Source organism: Saccopteryx bilineata, chromosome X (assembly GCF_036850765.1).
Source record: "Saccopteryx bilineata isolate mSacBil1 chromosome X, mSacBil1_pri_phased_curated, whole genome shotgun sequence".
NCBI lineage: Eukaryota > Metazoa > Chordata > Mammalia > Chiroptera > Emballonuridae > Saccopteryx > Saccopteryx bilineata.
Window position 1 is genome coordinate 133,136,131 of NC_089502.1, and position 25,204 is coordinate 133,161,334.

The 25,204-nt window shown below is 39.6% G+C and overlaps 1 protein-coding gene across 1 annotated transcript in view; it reads right to left on the reverse strand.

The window, feature by feature from the left end:
- PPEF1 (protein phosphatase with EF-hand domain 1) overlaps positions 1-25,204 on the reverse strand; it is a 128,903-nt gene that overhangs the window by 80,205 nt on the left and 23,494 nt on the right. Inside the window, exon 11 of the mRNA XM_066250124.1 lies at positions 20,503-20,651. Within this exon, the coding sequence (XP_066106221.1) occupies positions 20,503-20,551 (49 nt within the window). The 5' untranslated portion in view covers positions 20,552-20,651. The remainder of the gene's footprint in view (positions 1-20,502; positions 20,652-25,204) is intronic.

Here is a 25,204-nt window from a genome sequence, read left to right on the forward strand (position 1 = left end):
GGGCTTCAAGCCAGTGATCTCTGGGCTCAGGTCAGCGACCATGGAGTCATGTCTATGACCCACACTCAAGCCAGCGACCCCATGCTCAAGCTGGTGAGCCTGTGCTCAAGCAGGTGACCTCAAGGTTTCGAACCTGGGTCCTCCACATCCTAGTCCGATGCTCTATCCACTGTGCCACTGCCTGGCAGGCAGGGTATTTTCTTTCTCTTTATAATTAGTAAACAATTTGCAGGAACACATTTTGGGACTGTGTATAATCTGTTTGCCAAATCATTGGTTGATGATTTCTGCCTAAATCAATTATTTCTATGGTGGTTGAAAATAGCAAACTTTAACTTACCCTTCTACATTTATTAGGATTAGGATTTTTAAATGCCCCATTTAAATCCTCTTTTATTCAATAGCAGTGATTTTCAACCTTTTTTTTTCATGGCACAAACACACACTAATTACTAAGGTCAGTGCCCCTGACTAAATACAACCATTTTCATCTCATGGCACAAATAAATTAGTTACTAAAGAAGAAGAGCTCAGTTTATGAGTGCATGAGAAACAAAGGTTGAAAATCACTGTTCAATAGGACAGTGAAACAACATAAAGACTACATGAAACCATCTTATGGAAGTTTCCATAAGAATTATAATCTTTGGCTGCATCACAGTTCAATAAAATGTGAAGTTTTATCTATATAATACGAAAATAATAGGCTAAATCAGTAAAATTATAAGAACAGTTTACAAGCAACTGTGACACCTCTACCATTTTAATTTCTGATAATTTCCTAAAATTATTGTGATATCAACTTTAAAAAACTATTGTGTTCTTAAGTTTGTAAGAAATTGAGCTTTGTAAAAGTATAACTCTCATTTTAAATTAAACTATTTTGTCGTAGGAAAAATGTTCTATTTAACAATTCAATAATGACCTTTAATCCTCGGGGGGGGGGGACTTAAAGGTCTTGACTGCAATTCTGTTGAATGTCTTCTTTGTTATTAATTGCTAATCTGACTTATATTGCCAAAGTCATTCATCCAAGGTCAAATACAACCAGCATTACATTTTTGTCTTTTGCAGCTAAAAGGATAATGCAATACAAAGTCATACAGGAGAAGTGTTCTGATTACCAGAAGTAACTGGCAATTGGGGGTGAGGTATCGCCCTTTCTTACACTGAGCTTAAATGTGTCACTGTAACAGAATTTTCTAAAAAATAACAGGCTCCAACTACAAAGCTGGCTTCTTTGTGAATTGTCTAGTCAGGGCTGAAGCTGGTAACAAGCATTTATGGGGAGGTGGGACCTCCTATCCTTTCTTTTTTTTTTTTTTTGTATTTTTCTGAAGCTGAAAACGGGGAAAGACAGTCAGACAGACTCCCGCATGCGCCCAACCGGATCCACCCGGCACACCCACCAGGGGCAACGCTCTGCCCACCAGGGGGGGATGCTCTGCCCCTCCGGGGCATCGCTCTGTTGTGACCAGAGCCACTCCAGTGCCTCGGGCAGAGGCCAAGGAGCCATCCCCAGCGCCCAGGCCATCTTTGCTCCAATGGAGCCTCAGCTGCGGGAGGGGAAGAGAGAGACAGAGAGGAAGGAGAGGGGGAGGGGTGGAGAAGTAGATGGGCGCTTCTCCTGTGTGCCCTGGCTGGGAATCGAACCAGGGACTTCTGCACGCCAAGCCGATGCTCTACCACTGAGCCAACCGGCCAGGGCCTCCTCCTATCCTTTCAGCAGTACTTTCTACCTTCTAAAGGTTCATGATACTAAAGTGGATATCTGAATAGTCCCTGTCAGAGTCTCGCTACACCTCAAATTTCTAAAGCAGAGGTGGACTAATCACATAGCAAATAAAAATAAAGATAAAGATGCATTTAATTGGTGTAAAGAATAAAAAGATTGTTAGTTTTTGTTTGTTTGCTTTATGAAGACAATAAATGTGTTTGTAGTACCAATCCTAAATAAATCTCCAGGCTAATACATTATCATATCAAAGAGTGAAAATTAACTAACAATTGTTACTGAGTTTATAATTTCAGATAAAGAAAGTGGTCTCCTTTTACAAAGAAAAGTACTTGTTTAAAATAATTTCCATTTGATGCCAACACACCAGAGATGATAGTACATGATGGGGGCTGAAAATAAAAATTTGGCAGTTTGGGCATACTGATCTTAATTAAAGCCATGGGACTAAAGTCACCCAAAGAGAGCATCAGAGTGACAGAAGACCAGTAGGAATCCAGAGGAACCTCAATATTAAAAAGTTGCAAGTAAATGGAGCCCTCATAAATAGTTCAAACAGAAACCGAAAAGGAAAACCAGGAGAATATGCCAGTACTGAAGCCAAAGTATTGAGTATTTTATTTTATTTTATTTTTTAAGTTTTTAAGTTTATTGTATTGACTTTAGAGAGAAAGGGAAAGAGAGACAGGAATATCGATCTGCTCCTGTATGTGCCCCGACAGGGGACCAAACCAGCCACCTCTGCACTTTGGGCAACACTCCAACCAGCCAAGCCATCCGGCTAGGGCTTCTATTTGGTGGGGCGGGAATGGGGAGCCTGAGCATTTTAAAAGGAGGGGAGTGTGCAGGAGTGCCAAGTCCTGCCCGGAACACAAGCAAAATAAGTATTGAAAATGTACCCCTGATAGCCTGACCTGTGGTGGCGCAGTGGATAAAAGCGTCGACCTGGAAATGCTGAGGTCGCCGGTTCAAAACCCTGGGCTTGCCTGGTCAAGGCACATATGGGAGTTGATGCTTCCAGCTCCTCCCCCCCCCCTTCTCTCTCTCTCTGTCTCTCCCTCTCCTCTCTAAAAATGAATAAATAAATAAATAAATAAATAAAATAAAAAAGCATTTAAAAAATAAAAGAATCTGTGCATAGAAAATGTACCCCTGGACTTCAAGTCATTCAAGAACTTGTCAGAATCATTTTCCTGGGATAGGATAAGGAGGAGGTAGGAGACAATAGAGTGAACTCTCTCTTTAGGAGCAGACTCTGAACAGGACAGAGGAGCATAACTAGAGGGAACAAGAGGGCAAGGGGAGGAAAAAAGAGTTCTAAACGGGAGTTTCTGAATGCGAACTAGATGTCAAATGACATTACTCTATCACCTTGGCCGGATAGCTCAGTTGGTAGAGGGCCATCCCCATACGACAGGGTTGGGGATGCCAGTATGATTCCTAGTCAGGGCTCATACAGAAACAGATTGATATTTCTGTCTCTTTCTACCTCCCCCCCTTCCTGTCTCCCTAAAAAATATCAGTAAAAAACAATATTATAAAAAATAATACTGCACAGAAAAAGAAACCAACAATAAAACAAAAGGCAGCCAACCAAATGGAAGGTGAGAGAGTAATGGCGGGGTAGGAAGCGATACCGATAAATCTCCCCCAAAACTCAACAAGATCTTCAACCAGAAACAGAAAAACCTATACTTGGAGCTTCCAGATGCTTCGCAATACACCCAAAGGTATGATTGAGTGAAAAATTGGCTAAATATATAACCAAACCCCGAAGGAAATAGGGAGTAAGAAATGCTCCGCCTTCCTCACTAACCTAAACAGGGTGGCTTTCTCTGGTAACTGTGAATATAGAAACTGAGGCGGGCAAAGGGGGTGAATAGATCCAGGCTGCGGCACAAACGGCTGAACCAGGCTGTGGCACGGAGATCCAAGCCAAGGAAAATCTGATCCTGTGGCAACCCGGGCAATACAAGCTAACACTCGCGCCAAACCCAAACAAAGAAAGACAAACGGAGTGGCCATTTTACCCAGTCTCCCGGTCGGTGCGCAGTTAGTGGGCGAGAATTTCTTCCTAGGCCCCGAGAGTGGGTGCCCGTGTTGCCCCACGGAGAGGCAGGGTCAGAGGCCTTTCTGTGGGCCGAGGGCAGAGTCTCTGGGCAGCCCCAGCGCCCTGGGAAAGCCACGCACGGGAGGGAGTGAGAACTAATCCCAATGGTGGAGATTTTCCGTGCTGGAGGGTGTTTCACTCAGAGGGAACCGCAGCCGGCCTCATATCCTGGTTTGCGCACGCAGATAGGTAGTGAGTGATTCCTCCAAGTGCCTCGGCAGTGCGCGCCCGTGTTATCGCAGAGAGGGGCAGAGTCAGGGGCCTTTGTGTGGGCCAAAGCGAAATCTCGAGCCGCCCCAGCGCCTTGCAAAAGCCGCGCACGGGGACGGAGCGAGACTCAATTCCAACGCTGCAACTTTTCCCTGTGGTTGGGGGTTTCACTCAGAGCGTGAGACTGCTGGCTGGATATCCTGGTCGCAGACAGTGAGTGAGAGTTTCCTCCAAGCGCCCCCCAGAAGTGGGCGCCCGCTTGTGTTACCAGACAGAGTGGCAGAGCCAGTGGTCTTTAAGTGGGCGGAAAGCCCGCCTGATTATGCTAGCAGCTCTGACTGACTGAGCTCTACCCAGAGCCCTGTGCTGAGTGGAAATAGAGTGGGGAGTTGCCAGCTCTTTGAGCCTCTTACTATCCAGGCAGAGGCAGCAGCAACCCCATAGCTGGATTATCAGGCTACTGATTGAGGAAGGAAAGACTAGGAGAAAGACTCCAGGAACACGGACTCTCTCACTGTCGGAGCCTATAAATGCTAATGAGCCTCGACTCCCACGAGACTAAAGCACAATACATGACATTGCCATAGAGACTTATCAACTGCAAACCTCTACCTGAGCGTGCCAAAGGGGCAGAACCCGGGGTACAGAGTCACCGACCAGGAAGAGGGAGAGAAAAGAAAAAGCAAGAAGATAACCTCTCAAAATCAAGAATAATCTGCAGACTTTATAACCTATCCCATTTTATTATCTTATCTGGGACTCAAACCTATGTTTGTGGCATTTTGGGGGGTTTTTACTTCACCTTTTTAACTCACTAGCAGTGCTCCCATCCCTGGCTCTCCATATTATCTAGTTCTTGTTCCACTAAATACAATAGTAAGTTTTTAATTTGTCCCCCCATTTTTCCGTTTTCCTCTTATTCCTCTCATCATAACTCTTAGACAACCAACACCTAAAAGCAAATCATTTTATTCTTGACCCAAATTTTTTCCTTATTTGTTTTTTGTGGGTCCATACGCTCTTTTTTTTTCTTTTTTCTTTTTCTTTTTTTTTTTTTTTCTTTTTTTCTTTTTTGCCCCCTTATTACTTTTCCCCAATTCAGGCCCTCCATGACAGGCATTGTTTGTTATAACTCACAGTCCACCACAAGATTTTCTCAAGAAAGAGGGGAGAGGAGAGGAGAGGAAAAAAGGAGGGGGGGAATAATTTCCTTTTTTTTTAAAATTTTTATTTTATTTTATTTTTCTTTATTTCATTATTAATTTTTTTAAAAAAAACCAACTCTTTTCGATTTTTTATTTTTTTTAATTTTTTTTAACTTTTTATTCTTTATTAAATCTCATTAATACTATCAACAAAACCACCCTCAGATGCCATTAAGGAAGAGAAAATCGAATATCATGGATACAAAAGAAAGAGAGGTAACACAGCTAGATGAGGAAAAATCTATGGAGAAAAAATTTAATATATTGGAAACCTTGGAGCTAAATGACAGAGAATTTAAGATAGAAATACTAAAAATCCTCCGAGATATACAAGAAAACACAGAAAGGCAATATAGGGAGCTCAGAAAACAACTCAATGAACACAAAGAATATATGTCCAAGGAAATTGAAACTATAAAAACAAATCAAACAGAGATGAAAAACTCAATTCACGAGCTGAAAAACGAAGTAACAAGCTTAGCTAATAGAACAGGTCAGATAGAAGAGAGGATTAGTGAAATAGAAGACAAGCAACTTGAGGCACAACAGAGAGAAGAAGAAAGAGACTCAAAAATTAAAAAAAATGAGATAGCCCTACAAGAATTATCTGACTCCATCAAAAAGAATAACATAAGAATAATAGGTATATCAGAGGGAGAAGAGAGAGAAAATGGAATGGAGAACATACTCAAACAAATAATTGATGAGAACTTCCCAAGCCTGTGGAAAGAACTAAAGCCTCAAGTTCAAGAAGCAAACAGAACACTGAGTTTTCTTAACCCCAACAAACCTACTCCAAGGCATATCATAATGAAATTGACACAAACCAACAGCAAAGAAAAAATTCTCAAGGCAGCCAGGGAAAAGAAGAATACAACATATAAAGGAAGGCCCATTAGATTATCATCAGATTTCTCAGCAGAAACTCTACAAGCTAGAAGAGAGTGGACCCCAATATTTAAAGTCCTGAAAGAGAGGAACTTTCAGCCACGAATACTATACCCATCAAAGCTATCCTTCAAATACGAAGGAGAAATAAAAACATTCACAGATACAGAAAAGATGAGGGAATTTATCATCAGAAAACCCCGACTCCAGGAATTACTAAAGGGGGTTCTCCAATCAGATACAAAGAACAAAAAAAAACAGAGCCACAAGTAAAAGCTCCAAGAAGAACACAATAAAACCAAATTTAAACTGTGACAACAACAAAAAGAAAGAGGGGGAGAAGATGGAGATTAACAGTAGCAAAGGACGATGGAGTGCAAAAGTACTCACAAAATAGTTCGCTACAATGAACAGGGTAGGGACCCTTTTCATTACTCAAAGGTAACCACCATTGAAAAAACCACCACAGAAGCACATGAGATAAAAAAGATAGCAACAGAGGAAAGATGTATGGAATACAACCAAATAAAAACAAAAGATAGAAAAACGAAAGAGAAGGATCAAACAAGACACAAAACTAACAGAAAGCAAGATATAAAATGGCAATAGGGAACTCACAAGTATCAATAATTACACTAAATGTAAACGGATTAAACTCACCAATAAAAAGGCACAGAGTAGCAGAATGGATTAAAAAAGAAAACCCAACTGTATGCTGCCTACAGGAAACTCATCTAAGTAACAAGGATAAAAACAAATTCAAAGTGAAAGGCTGGAAAACAATACTCCAAGCAAATAACATCCAAAAAAAAGCAGGTGTAGCAATACTCATATCGGATAATGCTGACTACAAGACAGGAAAAGTACTCAGAGACAAAAATGGCCATTTCATAATGGCTAAGGGGACACTGAATCAAGAAGACATAACAATCCTTAATATATATGCACCAAACCAAGGAGCACCAAAATATATAAGACAGCTACTTATTGATCTTAAAACAAAAACTGACAAAAATACAATCATACTTGGAGACCTCAATACACCGCTGACGGCTCTAGATCGGTCATCCAAACAGAGAATCAACAAAGACATAGTGGCCTTAAACAAAACACTAGAGCACCTGGATATGATAGACATCTACAGGACATTTCATCCCAAAGTGACTGAGTATACATTTTTCTCCAGTGTACATGGATCATTCTCAAGAATTGACCATATGTTGGGCCACAAAAACAACATCAGCAAATTCAGAAAAATTGAAGTTGTACCAAGCATATTTTCTGATCATAAAGCCTTGAAACTAGAATTCAACTGCAAAAAAGAGGAAAAAAATCCCACAAAAATGTGGAAACTAAACAATATACTTTTAAAAAATGAATGGGTCAAAGAAGAAATAAGTGCAGAGATCAAAAGATATATACAGACTAATGAAAATGACAATATGACATATCAGAATCTCTGGGATGCAGCAAAAGCAGTGATAAGAGGGAAGTTCATATCGCTTCAGGCATATATGAACAAACAAGAGAGAGCCCAAGTGAACCACTTAACTTCCTACCTTAAGGAACTAGAAAAAGAAGAACAAAGACAACCCAAAACCAGCCGAAGAAAGGAGATAATAAAAATCAGAGCAGAAACAAATGAATTAGAGAACAGAAAAACTATAGAAAAAATTAATAGAACAAGGAGCTGGTTCTTTGAAAAGATCAACAAAATTGACAAACCCTTGGCAAGACTTACCAAGGAAAAAAGAGAAAGAACTCATATAAACAAAATCCAAAATGAAAGAGGAGAAATCACCACGGACACTGTAGATATACAAAGAATTATTGTAGAATACTATGAAAAACTTTATGCCACTAAATTCAACAACCTAGAAGAAATGGATAAATTCCTAGAAAAATACAACCTTCCTAGACTGAGTCAAGAAGAAGCAGAAAGCCTCAACAGACCTATCAGTAGAGAAGAAATAGAAAAAACCATTAAAAACCTCCCCAAAAATAAAAGTCCAGGCCCTGACGGCTATACCAGTGAATTTTATCAAACATTCAAAGAAGACTTGGTTCCTATTCTACTCAAAGTCTTCCAAAAAATTGAAGAAGAAGCAATACTTCCAAACACATTTTATGAGGCCAACATAACCCTCATCCCAAAACCAGGCAAGGATGGCACAAAAAAAGAAAACTACAGACCAATATCTCTAATGAATACAGATGCTAAAATACTAAACAAAATACTAGCAAATCGAATACAACAACATATTAAAAAAATAATACATCATGATCAAGTGGGATTCATCCCAGAATCTCAAGGATGGTTCAACATACGTAAAACGGTTAATGTAATACACCATATCAACAAAACAAAGAACAAAAACCACATGATCTTATCAATAGACGCAGAAAAGGCTTTCGATAAAATACAACACAATTTTATGTTTAAGACTCTCAACAAAATGGGTATAGAAGGAAAATATCTCAACATGATAAAGGCCATATATGATAAACCATCAGCTAACATCATATTAAATGGCACTAAACTGAAGGCTTTCCCCCTTAAATCAGGAACAAGACAGGGTTGTCCACTCTCTCCACTCTTATTTAATGTGGTCCTAGAGGTTCTAGCCAGAGCAATCAGACAAGACAAAGAAATAAAAGGTATCCATATCGGAAAAGAAGAAGTAAAGGTATCACTTTTTGCAGATGATATGATCCTATACATCGAAAACCCCAAAGAATCCACAAAAAGACTACTAGAAACAATAAGCCAATACAGTAAGGTCGCAGGATACAAAATTAACATACAGAAGTCAATAGCCTTTCTATATGCCAACAATGAAACAACTGAGAAGGAACTCAAAAGAATAATCCCCTTCATGATTGCAACAAAAAAAATAAAATACTTAGGAATAAACATAACAAAGAATGTAAAGGACTTATCTAATGAAAACTATAAACCATTGTTAAGGGAAATCGAAAAAGATATAATGAGATGGAAGAATATACCTTGTTCTTGGCTAGGAAGAATAAATATAATCAAGATGGCTATATTACCCAAAGCAATATACAAATTTAATGCAATTCCCATCAAACTTCCAATGACGTTTTTTAAAGAAATAGAGCAAAAAATTATCAGATTTATATGGAACTATAAAAAACCCCGAATAGCCAAAGCAATCCTAAAGAAAAAGAATGAAGCTGGGGGCATAACAATACCTGACTTCAAACTCTATTATAGGGCCACGACAATCAAAACAGCATGGTATTGGCAGAAAAATAGACACTCAGACCAATGGAACAGAATAGAAAGTCCAGAAATAAAACCACATATATATAGTCAAATAATTTTTGATAAAGGGGCCAACAACACACAATGGAGAAAAGAAAGCCTCTTCAATAAATGGTGCTGGGAAAACTGGAAAGCCACATGCAAAAGAATGAAACTGGACTACAGTCTCTCTCCCTGTACAAAAATTAACTCAAAATGGATCAAAGATCTAAACATAAGACCTGAGACAATTAAGTACATAGAAGAAGACATAGGTACTCAACTCATGGACCTGGGTTTTAAAGAGCATTTTATGAATTTGACTCCAATGGCAAGAGAAGTGAAGGCAAAAATTAATGAATGGGACTACATCAGACTAAGAAGTTTTTGCTCAGCAAGAGAAACTGATAACAAAATAAACAGAAAGCCAACTAAATGGGAAATGATATTTTCAAACAACAGCTCAGATAAGGGCCTAATATCCAAAATACACAAAGAACTCATAAAACTCAACAACAAACAAACAAACAATCCAATAAAAAAATGGGAAGAGGATATGAATAGACACTTCTCCCAGGAAGAAATACAAATGGCCAACAGATATATGAAAAGATGCTCATCTTCTTTAGCTATTAGAGAAATGCAAATCAAAACGACAATGAGATACCACCTCACACCTGTTCGATTAGCTGTTATTAGCAAGTCAGGTAATAGCAAATGTTGGAGAGGCTGTGGAGAAAAAGGAACCCTCATACACTGTTGGTGGGAATGTAAAGTAGTACAACCATTATGGAAGAAAGTATGGTGGTTCCTCAAAAAACTGCAAATAGAACTACCTTATGACCCAGCAATCCCTCTACTGGGTATATATCCCCAAAACTCAGAAACATTGATACGTAAAGACACATGCAGCCCCATGTTTATTGCAGCATTGTTCACAGTGGCCAGGACATGGAAACAACCAAAAAGCCCATCAATAGATGACTGGATAAAGAAGATGTGGCACATATACACTATGGAATACTACTCAGCCATAAGAAATGATGACATTGGAACATTTACAGCAAAATGGTGGGATCTTGATAACATGATACGAAGCGAAATAAGTAAATCAGAAAAAAAACAGGAACTGTATTATTCCATACGTAGGTGGGACATAATAGTGAAACTAAGAGACATTGACAAGAGTGTGGTGGTTACGGGGGGGAGGGGGGAATGGGAGAGGGATAGGGGGTGGGGAGGGGCACAAAGAAAACAAGATAGAAGGTGACAGAGGACAATCTGACTTTGGGTGGTGGGTATGCAACATAATTGAACGACAAGATAACCTGGACTTGTTATCTTTGAATATATGTATCCTGATTTATTGATGTCACCCCATTAAAAAAATAAAATTATAAAAAAAAAAAATGGAAGGTGATATTTACAAACAACAGCTCCAATAAGGGGGTGATATTCAAAATATATAAAGAACTCACAGAGCTCAGCAACAAGCAATCCAATTACAAAGTGGGGAGAGGACCTGAACAGACACCTCTCCCAAGAAGACATACAAATGGCCAACAGATATATGAAAACATACTCATCTCCCCTAGCTAGTAGAGAAATGCAAATCAAAACTGCAGTGAGATACCACCGCACACCTGTTAGATTGACGATTATCAACAAGACAGGTAATAACAAATGTTGGAGAAGATGTGGGGACAAAGGACCCCTCATTCACTGCTGGTAGGAATGTACACTAGTACAACCATTATGGAAGATAGTATGGTGATTCCTCAAAACTTTAAGAAAATAACTACCTTGGCCCTGGCTGGTTTGCTCAGTGGTAGAGCGTCGATCTGGTGTGTGGAAGTCCAGGATTCAATTGCCAGTCAGAGCACACAGGAGAAGTGCCCATCTGCTTCTTCAACCCTCCCTCTCTCACTTCTCTCTCTTCCCCCACTCTTCTCCTCCCCTCCTGCAGCCAAGGTTCAATTACAGTGAGTTGGCCCCAGGCGCTAAGCATGGCTCCATGGCCTTCACCTCAGGCGCTAAAGAATGTCTCCAGTTGCAATAAAGCAAGGGTCCCAGATGGGCAGAGCATCACCCCCTACTGGGATTGCCAGGTGGAACCCCATTGGGGTGCATGCGGGAATCTCTCTGCCTCCTCTCCTCTCACTAAAAAAAAAAAAATTAAATTAAATTAAAAAATAAGAATAGAACTACCATATGACCCAGCAATCTCTCTACTGGGTATCTACCCCCAAAACTCAAAAACATTGGAATGTAAAGACACATGCAGCCCCATGTTCATTGCAGCATTATTCTCAGTGGCCAAGACATGGAAACAACCAAAGTGTCCCTCGACAGAGGACTGGATAAGTAAAATGTGGTACATTTATACAATGGAATACTACTCAGCCATAAGAAATGATGACATAGTGACATTTACAACAATATGAATGAACCTTGGCAACATTATACTGAGTGAAATAAGTAAATCAGAAAAAGCTAAGAGCTCTATGATCTCACACATAGGTGGGATATAAAACTGAGACTCATGGACACAGATAAAAGTGAAGTGGTTACCAGGGGGAAGGAGACATGGCAGAGTAGGGGAAGGGAGTTAAAAGGTACAAATATACAGTGACAGAATATTATTTGACTTTGGGTGATAGGAACACAACATAATCAACAGTTCAAATGCTACGGAAATGTTTACCTGAAACCTATGTACTCCTATTGATCAATGCCACCATGTTAAATTTAATTGTCTAAATAAAATTAAATAATATTACTCTATCAATGTTAATATTTTGTGTGATATAATATTGTACTTACATAAGAAAATATCCTTCCTTTCAGAAGATTCATGCTGAAGTATAAAGAGGTTAATATAATGTCTACAAGTTACTTTCAAATGGAGAGGGACATGGAGATGGAGAGAGGGAGGGAAGAGAGAAAGAGAGAGAATGGTAAACTGTGACTAACTGGTAGATCTAAGGAAAAGGTATGCGTGTGTTCATTGTACTATTCTTTCATCTTCTCTGTAACTATGTAATTTTTTAAGATGTTGGAGCAAGGCCCTGGCCTGTTGGCTCAGGGGTAGAGCGTCAGCCTGGCGTGCAGGAGTCCCGGGTTCGATTCCGCTCAGGGCACACAGGAGAAGCGCCCATCTGCTTCTCCACCCCTCCCCCTCTCCTTCCTCTCTGTCTCTCTCTTCCCCTCCCACAGCCAAGGCTCCATTGGAGCAAAGTTGGCCCGGGCGCTGAGGATGGCTCCATGGCCTCTGCCTCAGGCGCTAGAATGGCTCTGGTTGCAACAGAGCAACGCCCCGGATGGGCAGAGCATCGCCCCCTGGTGGGCATGCCAGGTGGATCCCGGTCGGGTGCATGCAGGAGTCTGTCTGACTGCCTCCCCGTTTCCAGCTTCAGAAAAATACAAAAAAAAAAAAAAGTTGGAGCAAAACAAAACAGAATTGCATGAGAAAAAAATATATATCCAACCCTACCCATCCCCAATTAGAGGAAAGGCACCTGAGCATGTTAAAAGGTTAATGGGGGAACATCTGGGGAGTGAGTTGGAGAGGTAGATGGGGGGATCATTGCCCCTCCACATGCTCCTTAGCTACAGAACATACTGATAGTCTTTGAGTGACAAGAACTTTATTTTTTTTAATTATTTTTATTTATTCATTTTAGAGGAGAGAGAGAGAGAGAAAGAGAGAGAAAAAGGGGGGAGGAGCAGGAAGCATCAACTCCCATATGTGCCCTGACTGGGAAAGCCCAGGGTTTTGAACCAGGGACCTCAGCGTTCCAGTCAATGCTTTATCCACTGTGCCACCAGAGGTCAGGCGAGTGACAAGAACTTTAAAGAGCATCTTATCTGATGTCCCGTTTCATTCATGAGGAAAATGGAGGCCTCAGTTCACTGAGATTTCCGCCCTGCCCCACAGGGCCAGTGCAGACTGCTTAATGGCAATTATGACTGAAAATCCAACAACAAAAACTAGAAATGGCAAGGGCCCCTCTAAACTTCCAGAAACTTCTTTAGAGAACAACTAAGACAAAGGAAACAATGGAATTCATTGTCTTTCTATGAAGGTCCCCAATGTAAATATACAGCAGAGTCAAGAACCTGAAACTAAGAGTGAGGAGGTGGAGGACATGGGGCTGGGCGAGGAGGGAAGGGATCTCTCATGCAGCTGTGAATGGCTTGATTGTTGGATATTTAAACTAAATTAACTACATGTTATTCCAAGAATTAAAGAAATATGTAGTGGTTATGTAGTATTTTCAAATTTTTAAGTAAAGCAGAAAACAAATAATTTTTTTAATGTTTATTGTATTGATTTTAGAGAAAAAGAGAGGAAGAGATAGACATGTGTGTGCCCTGACCGGGAATCCAACCGGCAACCTCTGAGCTTTGGGATGATGCTCTACCAACTAAGCTACCCGCCAGGGCAAGAACAAATATTTTTTTAAAAGAAAAATTTCCATTAGAGAAAATTTCCATTTGTCATATAGTTTAAAACATCAAACTTCAAAGTCAAAAAAGCTGGAGAAGCTTTGTAGGCTCCTTAGCACTTAGAGAGAGTGACTAAATGCATGTCTAAGTAGTCTCCAGGGGAGATAAAAAGGAAAATACATCAGTGTTCTCAAAGCGCTCCATGGGGAAAAAATGGCAATAGATCATTAATTCAAAACCCATCGATATAAAATTTTAAGTGTGAAGTTTAGTTCAGGAGAATGAAATTGCAATGTTTAATTTCTGGGTTTTGGATGAATACAATTTTACAAGTCAGGCCAATGTACCAGAAGGAACATGGACTTTGGAACTGTCCCAGCTGGTTCAAATTCAGGGTCAGCCACCAGCTAGTGCATGACTTTGGGCAGTTCTTGAAGTATTAGTTTCTTCATCTAGAAAAACGGACTAAGCAAGTCTTCCTCCAAGAATCTTGGTGAGAAATAGAACCAATGGATGTTATAGGCACTCAACCACATTATAGCTATTATTTTTCTCTTCCCCACTGCATATCACAAAAGAAGAAAATAACAATAACAATAATACTATAACATCGATGTTACTTCTCTACGTGGAAGGGAGCCCATAAGAAGGGGATAGCCTCAGTTTTGGAGGTAGGCTACTCTTTCTCAGAGACGCCGTGATACTGCAAAGGCAGAGTACTGTGATGGGCTGGATGACCGAGGGGAAACCCTTAGAACTAGACAGACCGTGGAAAACAGAAAGCAAGCTCCAGTCCTAGTTCTGCCACTTACAGGCCATGTTCGCTTGAGTAAATCCCTTTGCCTCTCAAAGCTTCCGTTTCCTTTTCCACAAATGGAGAACAACTCTTCTCAGGCTGTAAAGACCAAATGTATGTGAAAGGGCCTGGCCAACTATAAAAGCACTATGCAAATAAAAGCTACTTTTTTTTTTCTTTTGGTATCCTCAATTCCTGACACATGGAAAGTGCTCAGTAAAAGGTTTCCCAAGCAAGAGAGAGAGTGAGTGAGTGAACTCCCATCAAAAAGACGAGAAAACTATTTCATTTGTTGTAATTACAAAAAAAAAAAAAAAAAAAAAAAAAAAAAAAGCGGTCTTCTTAGCTGTCCCAGGGCCCACAGGGCCTTCGCTACTTAGCTGAAAACCCTGAGCCGTATGTATTATGAGCTAAAACAAACGGTCTTTTTTGTTTTTTTTTGTTTTAAATCTTGTTTGTTTGTTTGTTTATTCATTTATTTATTTTACAGATAGAGGAAGGAAAGAGAGAAAAACATCAATTTGTTGTTCCATTTGGTTGTGCATTCATTGGTTGACTCTTGTATGTGATCTGACCGGGGATCAAACCCGCAACCTTGGCGTATCTGGATAACGCTCTAACCAACTGAGCTGAGCTATCCAGCCAGGGAAACCAGTCTTTGATTGGGATCAAGCTGTTGTTCTTTTGGTTATTTCACATAAGATCATAAGATTACAAAATGTTTACAGCTGTGGGGTGTTTTTCTGATAAAGAAAGAGCATTCCAGGAGTTCAACTTACCACTGGGTATTTTTCCTGGGGTACCCCATAGACAGCTCATAATAACCACGTGTCAGACCGCTCTTCCTTCTCCCTGCGTGCTCCTCCTCAGAGTCACTCAGTAGCTCAAGACAATAATGCAACTCCTTGATTATTCTGATCTCTCTCCCCGCCCCTTTCTTTATATACTTTAGATAAGTAAATTCAATAAAGCTACATTGGAGGTACTAAGAACTCCTTGAGTTCAAATCCCAACTTTAGCAGTTCTGAGCATCATCTTTTTCAACTACACAAACAGGAATAATAACATTTTACTTGAGAATTTATATTTATTGCAAGGATTAAATAAAATGCATGTAGAATATTTTGAATACTCTCTGGAATATAGCTATAGTTAGTGATCAGGAAATAGTAATTATTATTTTCTATCAAGATATACAAAATATTCATAGCCCTTGATACAGTAATTTCATGTCTAATCATCTGAATAATTAACAATCAAAGTGTTATTTATGTTCATAAAACATCCAATATTACAGGAACAATTAAGTGTACTATGGCCTATCCATTAAATAAAAATTTTAGTAATGGCTAAAATAATGTTTACGAAGCATTTATAACAACCTGAGAAATGTTCATATAAAAATGTTTTAGTGCCAAAAGCGAGGCCTGACCAGGCGGTGGCACAATGGATATAGGGTCAACCTGGGATGCTGAGGTCTCAGGTTCGAAACTCCAAGGTCACTGGCTCGAGTGTGGGCTCACCAGTTTGAGTGTGGGGTTGCTGGCATTAGTGTGAGATTATTAACATGAGCCTATGGTCACTGGTTTGAGCCCAAAGGTCACTGGCTTAAAGCCCAAAAGTCACTTGCTTGAAGCCCAAGGTAGCTGGCTTGAGTCCTAGGTCACTGGCTTGAGGAAGGGGTCACTGGCTCACCTGGAGCCTCCCAGTCAAGGCACATATGAGAAGCAATCAATGAACAACTAAGGTGCTGCAACTATGAGTTGATGCTTCTCATCTCTCTTGCTTCCTGTTTCTGTCTCTGTCTCTTGCTCTCTCGCTACAAGAATAAGATGTTTCAGTGCCAAAAGTGAAGCTACGAAAAATCAATATTTAGTCTGATAAAAAATTTATAATATACCAAACAAAATAAAAGGAAGGAAATTATCAGAATGTTAATAGTTGTTATCTCTGGATAGTCGAATAATGAGGGAATATTACCAGTATTTATTTCCAAATGCTTTTCTATATTTTACAATATTTCTGAATGAGAAAACAATTATGGATAAGATGTTTATCTTATGGATAAATGTAAGTAACCACCATTGCATCAGTTTTCAACAGATTTATTATGAAATCATAATAAATGTTGACTGACATATTTAAAAGAAGGTAATAGAAAAATAAAGAGTTATAAAAGAGTACTCTGAATAAGTATATGCTAATAAATTAGATTACTTAGACAAATGGATACAAATTATCAAAAATGACAAGAAAAAATTTGGGAGAGTACTTTGTGAGTTATATAAATGTTTAATCACTGTTGTACATCTGAAATTAATATAATATCGCATGTCAACTGTAACTAAAAAAACAGTTTTTCAAGAAAATGACAAGAAATAGAAAGTCTAAATAGATCTATAGAATAAGTAATAAAAGAAATTACCCACAAAGAAAAGCTCATGTCCAGATCACTTCACTAACAAATTCCACCAAATATTTAAAGAAGAATTAATAAAAATTCTTCATAAGCCTTCCTAAAATATGCAAGGGAACACTTTCTTACTCATTTTATGAGGCCAGTGTTATCCTGATATCAAACCAGACAAAGACATCACATAAATCAATATCTCTTCTCTATATAGATGCAAAAATCCTAAGTAAAATACTAGCAAACTGAATTTAGAAAAAAAATAATCATCCTAATAAAAGGATGATTATACACTATCATCAAGTGGGATTTATCCCAAGAATACAAAGTTGGTATAACATCTAAAATTCAATTACTGTAGCTTTACCAGGTGGTGGTGCAGTGGATAGAGCGTTGGACTGGGGCGCAGAAGACCCAGGTTCGAGACTCCGAGGTCGCCAGCTTGAGCATGAGCCATCTGGTTTGAGCAAAGCTCACCAGCTTGGACTCAAGGTCACTGGCTCAAGCAAGGGGTCACTAGGTCTGCTGGAGCCCCCCAGTCAAGGTATATGTTATGTGAGAAAGTAATCAATGTACAACTAAGGTGCCACAATGAAGAATTGATGCTTCTCATCTCTCTCCGTTCCTGTCTGTCTATCCCTATCTGTCCCTCTCTCTGACTCTGTCACTGTCACAAAAAATATTTTTTTTCAATAACTGTATACCATATCATAGAATAAAAGTGACCATCTCTATACAATTGTCCCTTGGTATCTATGGGAGATTAGTTCCAGGACTCCCAAGGATACCAAAATCTGCAGATGCTCAAGTCCCTTCTGTGAAACGGCATAGCATTTGTATATAAGCTATGTTTGCATACAGGCTGCAGCCGGGTGTGCCTACACATCACGTCATTCACGAGGATTCAGCACAGTGCTCAGTGCATGGCAAATTCAAGTTTTGCTTTTTGGAACTTTCTGGGATGTTTTTCTTTCTAATGTTTTTGATCTGTCATTGGTTGAATCAGTAGATGAGAAACCCACAGATACAGAGAGCCAACTATAAATGCAAATACAGCATTGGAGAAAATTAAACCTTACTTCTTAACAAAAAAACCTCAATATACTAGGAATATGAACTTCTTCAACCTGATAAAGAGCATCTACAAAACACTTTCCCCCAAGATTCAGAACAAGACAGGGATGTCTGCTCTTGCATTTCTTTGTAACATTGTAACAGAGGTCCTAGCCAGGTTAATTAGGCAAGAAAATTAAATCAAAGTCATAGAATAGAAAGGAAGAAGTAGATTTATCTCTATTTGCCAATGACATGATTTATAAATGAAAAATCCTGAGGAATCCATTAAAAATCTATTAGAGCTAGCCCTGGCTGGCTGGCTCAGTGGTAGAACATCGGCCTGGCATGTGGAAGTCCCGGGTTCAATTTCCAGCCAGGGCACACAGGAGAAGCGTTCATCTGCTTCTCCACCCTTCTCCCTCTCCTTCCTCTCTGTCTCTCTCTTCCTCTCCTGCAGCCAAGGCTCCATTGGAACAAAGTTGGCCCAGGCGCTGAGGATAGCTCCATGGCCTCTGCCTCAGGCACTAGAATGGCTCAGGTTGCAATGGAGCAATGCCCCAGATGGGCAGAGCATCGCCCCTAGTGGACTAACCGGGTGGATCCCAGTCAGGCGCATGTGGGAGTCCATCTCTCTGCCTCTCCGCTTCTCACTTCAGAAAAATACAAAGAAAATCTATTAAGAGCTAATAAATGAGCTCAGCAAGGTTTCAGGATACAATATCAATATACAAAAAGCAATTGTTTTTCTATACAATTGCAATGACAATACAAAAATGAAATTAAGAATACAGTTTCATTTACAATGGCATCAAAAATAATAAAATATTTAGTTTAAATTTAACAGAAGAAGTGTAAAACTTCAATTCTGAACATTACAAAACATTGTTGAAAAAAATTAAAGACCTAACAAAATGGAAAGACAGACATTTCATGTTCATGATCAATGCTTTAACTGTTAAGATGTCAATCTCCCCAAAGTGATCTTCAGATTCAACACAGTCCCCATCAACATTCCATCTGGCTTCTCCTGAGAAACTGACAAACTGATCCTAATATTCATATGGAAACGTAAGATACTCAGAAAGCCAAAACAATCTTGAAAAAGAGAAACAAAGTTGAAGGACTTACACTCCAGTTTCAAAAGTTTCTACAAGAGCTACAGTAATGAAGACAGTGTAGTACTGGCATAAAGATAGACATACAGATCAATGGAGTAGTATTAAGAGTCCAGAAATAAACCCTCACATTTGTGGTCAATTGATTTTTGACAATAGTGTCATGACCATTCAATAGAGAAAGAAAAGTCTTTTTAACAAACGGTGCTGGGACAACTAGATATTCACATGCAAAGAACACTATGTCTCTTAAACACTCAAGTAAGTTTCAACTAGATTCTAGTAACTGTAAAAAAGAAAACCCAGTATAAAATAAAGGAAATATTTAAGTCTCTTATTATATGGGGGTAGTGGAGAGCACGTAATCTATTTAGAAACAACCCCCATCCCTGGCCAGTTGGCTCAGAGGTAGAGCATTGACCCTGCGTGTGGAAGTACCAGGTTCAATTTCTGGTCAGGGCACACAGGTGACCATCTGCTTCTCCCCCTGCCCCTTCCCCACCTCTCTCTCTCACTCTCTCTCTCCCCCTCCCGCGGCCATAGCTCAACTGATTTGAGCACATTGGCCCTGGGCACTGAGGATGGCTCCATCAAGTCTCTGCCTCAGGAGCTAAAAATAACTCCGTGGCTAGCATGGCCCCAGATGGGCGGAGCATCAGCCCCAGATGAGGGTTGCCAGATGGATCTATTTCCTCTCACTTAAAAAAAAAAAAGAAACAACACCTTTTGGGGGAAGTAGATGATCTAGCATTTCCCCAAATCTACCTAGAATATTCTAAAAATATGAGGCAAATCTCTTGGAAGTTCTGTGTTGAATAGCTATAAAAAAATCTGATCACTAAATTATAAAACTTTATAAAGATTCAATGATGTTATCAAATGTTACATAGATATGAATATAACTATTTATAAGCATATTAAATAAACAGATATAAATTTAGAGACTTTCTTGTTCCCCACCATTGAGTTTTAAATTGAGGTTTTATATGGGTACATTTTCAACTGCAATCAAATCAAACATAAAAGATCTCTTAGATAATACTTTATGATAGATCATAAATTCAAAGCTACGTCTTCCTAAAGGTAGTTTTCAATGTTATCCCAATATTTACCCTTTGGTTCAAGTGATGATGCCTTGTGCAAAATCACACAGAGCAGGCAACTCCAGAACCAACCATGTGAGTACATGAGAAAAAGGGAGAGGTAACTGGCTCAGTCTACCCTTCTCATCAGGAAGACAGGGACATTCCCAGCACTCACCTTGCGTAGATTTCTTGACTCCAACAGATGAACTACTATTACAGCCCATGTCTTCTATATAGTATGACAAAGATTCAATTTCCTATTCCCAGATGGTGTGAAGAGCTCTGAGGGACCACTCCTTCTCTGAGCCACTTCAGTCACAGAACCTAATGGGGAAAACACAAGAGGGAGGGGAGGGAAGTGCCCGTTAACAACAAAGTATCTATGGACTGTTTGGCAGGATTCCTTTCATCTCAACTGTGGTTCATCATGTGATGTGGAAAGTGATCAGATACAATCTAATCCTAGTTTATTTCCCACAACACAGCAGCAGCAACAGAGCAGCTATAGACTGCTTTTCCGATACACATAAATTGTATTTTCCTCATGTCGAGGTCAGGTCAAGGTCTATAGAAAATAATGCATTAAAAATGAAAAGAAGGGACATAAAAAAGAGGCTCAGAGACACGGACAAGAGTGGTGGCTACGGGAGATGGCACAAAGAAAATCAGATAGAAGGTGACGGAAGACAATTTGGCTTTGGGTGACAGGTATGCAACATAATCAAATGTCAAAATAATCTGGAGATATTTTCTCTGAACATATGTACCCTGATTTATCAATGTCACCCATTAAAATTAATAATAAAAAGTTTTTTTAATAAAAAATAAATATTTTACCTTAGGATAAAATTGTGTGGATAAAGTGGAATTAAAACACAAACTTAAAAAGGAAAAGAACTTATGCACAATTTTCAGCTGTCAAGGAAGAGCTAATTCATGTGTGTCAATTTTGTCAGAATTGCCATTAAATAGCAATTTCCCAAGTTCGCTGGGAAAAAAATAAATAAAAAATAAAAATGAAAAAAAAAAAGAGGAAATGTAAGAGCATAAAATTTTCTAATTGAAATACAGGGAATGGGATATGAAAGCTCTGACATCATTTAATAGTTTTGGTTTTCAGCTCAAAATAATTAAATCTGTCTGGATTTTGAAAAACACAAGTTGGAGACTGTGAGACAAAAACAACATATTTAAACAACAATGCCAAAATTCAAATCAAAGTGAGTTCTTTGATATTTCTCAGAATCAGTTGGGGCACTTATTAAAAAAACCCAGGAGGTTCAGGGTCTCCCCCAACCTAAGGCATCAGAATCTGTGGGCGTGCCCTTTTTAAACTAGCTCGCGCAGTGTTTGAGACCCCTCCAAGCCTACCCTGAGCTAGCTAACCAGCCCTTCCGATGAGTCAGACGCAACTGCTGAACTGATCTTCCACAAACACTCCCTGGGAGTTTTGGACAAAATTCCTTCCCTCCTCACTTTTTGGGGTGATGTTTCTGAAGGGACCAAAAGTTGTAACTGCTAGGATATTGATTTTTAAGCGGGATATTAAGAAGCAAAAGCCTCAGAAAGAACCTTTGACCCTCCTCCTTTTCTGCCTAAGAGATCCAGATAGAAAAAAGCCTACTACAGAAAGAGAACCTTAGCATAATCACCTTAGCATCAGACAGGAAGACTCCAAGCAGGAGCCTGTTTACTGAACCACCTATCTCTCACTGTTACTGCCTAGCAAATATATGTTTCCCCCTTCCTCAGCTGCCTGTAAATTGCCTACTCCCTTTGAAATCTCACATGCCCTACCCCTCTTTCATCTTTGTCCAAAATGTCACATATACCCAATTTTACTTCACTATCTTCGGAACTTCCATGCTATGTGAAGCCCCCTGTATGCAAGTATCAAAATTCTATTTTCTCCTGTTAATCTGTCTCTGTTAATTTGATGATTAGGCCATCTAGAACAGGGGTCAGGAATTTTTTTGGCTGAGAGAGCCATGAACACCACATATTTTAAAATGTAATTCTGTGAGAGCCATACAACCACCCGTGTACGTCACGCATTATCCAATAAAAATTTGGTGTTGTCCCGAAGGACAGCTGTGATTGGCTCCAGCCACCCGCAGCCATGAACATGAGTGGTAGGAAATGAATGGATTGTAATACATGAGAATGTTTTATATTTTTAACATTTTTTTTTATTAAAGATTTGTCTGCAAGCCAGATGCAGCCATCAAAAGAGCCACATCTGGCTCATGAGCCATAGATTCCTGACCCCTGATCTAGAAGAACCTACAAGGTGGGAGAAAAAGTATTATTATTTTTTTTAGCCCCCACATTTCCTTGATTTTTTGACGCTCCAAATCAGCCTGATCTAATATATTTGCATTTCTGGATAGGAACCAAGTCAGAAAAGAACTGATTAGGGACCCTATGGGCATGTCTACTTTTCCATTAGCACTACACTAAAAGCTTCAAAATTTCAACTCAACTGAGGAAAGGGGAAAACATTAAAATGAGAAAAATATCTGAATTATGGAAATATTTTTATAATAATAGCTTTAATAAACAGATATTCTAATGAGCTAAGCCTGATTCTTTTATGTGTTGAATCAATTAACCCTCCTAAACTGTGTGTTATTTGCGAATTCAGTAGGTATCACTTTCAAAGGGCAAAACAATCCTTGTGGCATTCCACTCCAAACCCTTCTCCAGGGTTGCCACAGATCCACTGCATTACACTCACACCCTCACACCCATCAGAACTATTGCTCTAGTTATCTATTAGACATCCTCGGGAATTTTGCTAAATATTTTAATGAAATTAAGTTATCTACTTTGACACATTGACGTTCCAGGCTATCTCAACAGCAGAAGAAAAAGAAGAGGAGAAAAGGAAGGGAGGGTGGGAAGGAAGAAAGGAAAGAAGGGAGAGACGAAGGAAAAAGGGTAGAAAGGGAGGGAGAAAAGGAGAAAGGAAGGAAATCAGTTTGGCATTTTTAATAACAGAATCATAGACACTTAAAGGTGGGAGAGACTTTTAAAATGACCTAGAATTGACACAATGCACAAGGAAGTTAAGCATCCGGAGTAATGTCATAGAGACACATTGGTTATCAAACTTGGTTGCATATTAGTTTCACCTGGGAAGATTTTAAAGCTCCCAGTGCTCAGACAGCACCTCATTAAATCAAAATCTCTGGGGGCTTAAAAAAATCTGATGCCTGGGTGCCCTTGGTGGGGTTGGGCATCTGGATTTTGTAAAGCTCCTCAGATGATTTTAACACGCAAGTGGTAATCTCTAGTGGAGACAATGTTTTAGCAACCAGCGCCTAGTGAGCACCCCATTCCTCTAAATGCTTTTTGCGGTCACATCAGGTTAGAAGGCTGGGGCTTCTGGCATCTACTCTTTTCTCAGTTTTGAAATTGGGACGCTATTACGTATCACCAACCTTCTCTCCATACTCAGAAATTTCTCTAGGAGAACACATCTGCTGAAACCTTCACTAGCATTTGAGGTAGTTCATCTAGTCCTGCTGACCCTATCCAAGTGCCTAGATTAGCACTCTCCATCAGGAGTGTCAGAAGACTTAGCAGAGGAGATTATTTTTAAAGCAGACTCCCTGTCGTTACTGCCAATACTGGATTCAAGCAGTCTGGGGGGCCTGGGAATCTGCAATTAAAATGCATGCTTCGAGGGACTTTGACACAGGCACTCCTGTATCTCCGTCTGAAATACATTGCTTTCCATATCTTCCTTGGGCTTCACTTCCATCTTCACGCTATTTTTTCCCCTTTTTTATGAATACATGAGAGTTGGGCCTTGAGTAGACACAAACACTGATTCAACAAAAGGAAGTGACATATTTCCGTTTCGATTTTCTTTTTCCAGAAAAAGCAATAAATAGAGCAACATAGCTCTCCAAAAGCACATGGTTCTCAGTTAATTCAGTACACGACAAAAGTCCATATAAAATTCACTCGGAACCAAAAGAGCATCGTACTTGAGTGTATTTCAGCTGGACTGTAAGCTCCCAGGGTAGCTTTCTTTCTAAACACAGCAGGTGTTTGATAAATGCTGAATGAATGAAGGAGGGGATATTTCTAAGCCAGAGTCCTTTAAAAACTAATAACTAAAAATAATTACTAGTCCATCATTTTGTGCACAGATGCTGGCTATTTGATTATAAACCTTTTATTAAACCAGAAAACGGGTAGTGCTTATACATCCACTTTTAAAGAAAAATTGTAAATCATGATGGTAATGGGAATTGTTCTACAATTCTAGGAAGGAAGGAAGGAAGGAAGGAAGGAAGGAAGGAAGGAAGGAAGGAAGGAAGGAAGGAAGGAAGGAAGGGAGGGAGGGAGGGAGGGAGGGAGGGAGGGAGGGAGGGAGGGAGGGAGGGAGGGAGGGAGGGAGGGTTCATTCTAACTCTTGCCAAAACAAGAGCTGGTTAAGGCCACATGCCACTTCCTGCCCCCACAGGCTGCCCAACTGTCTTAGACTGTGATCACCCACTTAAAGGCAGAGACGGAAGTACATCTTTAAACAGTGCATGTGTCTTGGAGGACATCTCTGGCTAGCTGCAAAGCTGATAAAAATGATTTGGGGATTTTCCATTCTCTGGGAAAACCTAAGCTGCTTCCATTCCCCACCCTCTGCCAGCATTAGAAAAGCATTTAGTGTGCTAAAGAAGTCTCTGAAGAAATAGGTTCCTGGGGCCTGAAAGTGGTTCTCTAGCTCAAAAGGTAGGGAGCTTTAAACCACTGGCAAGGTGGCTCTTGGCAAAAAACAAAAAACAAACAAAAAATCCCCACAGCTTTAAACCTGCCCAGTGCAGCTGCCCTACCGATGTAGGATGCTTTTTAAGCATCCACACAAAACA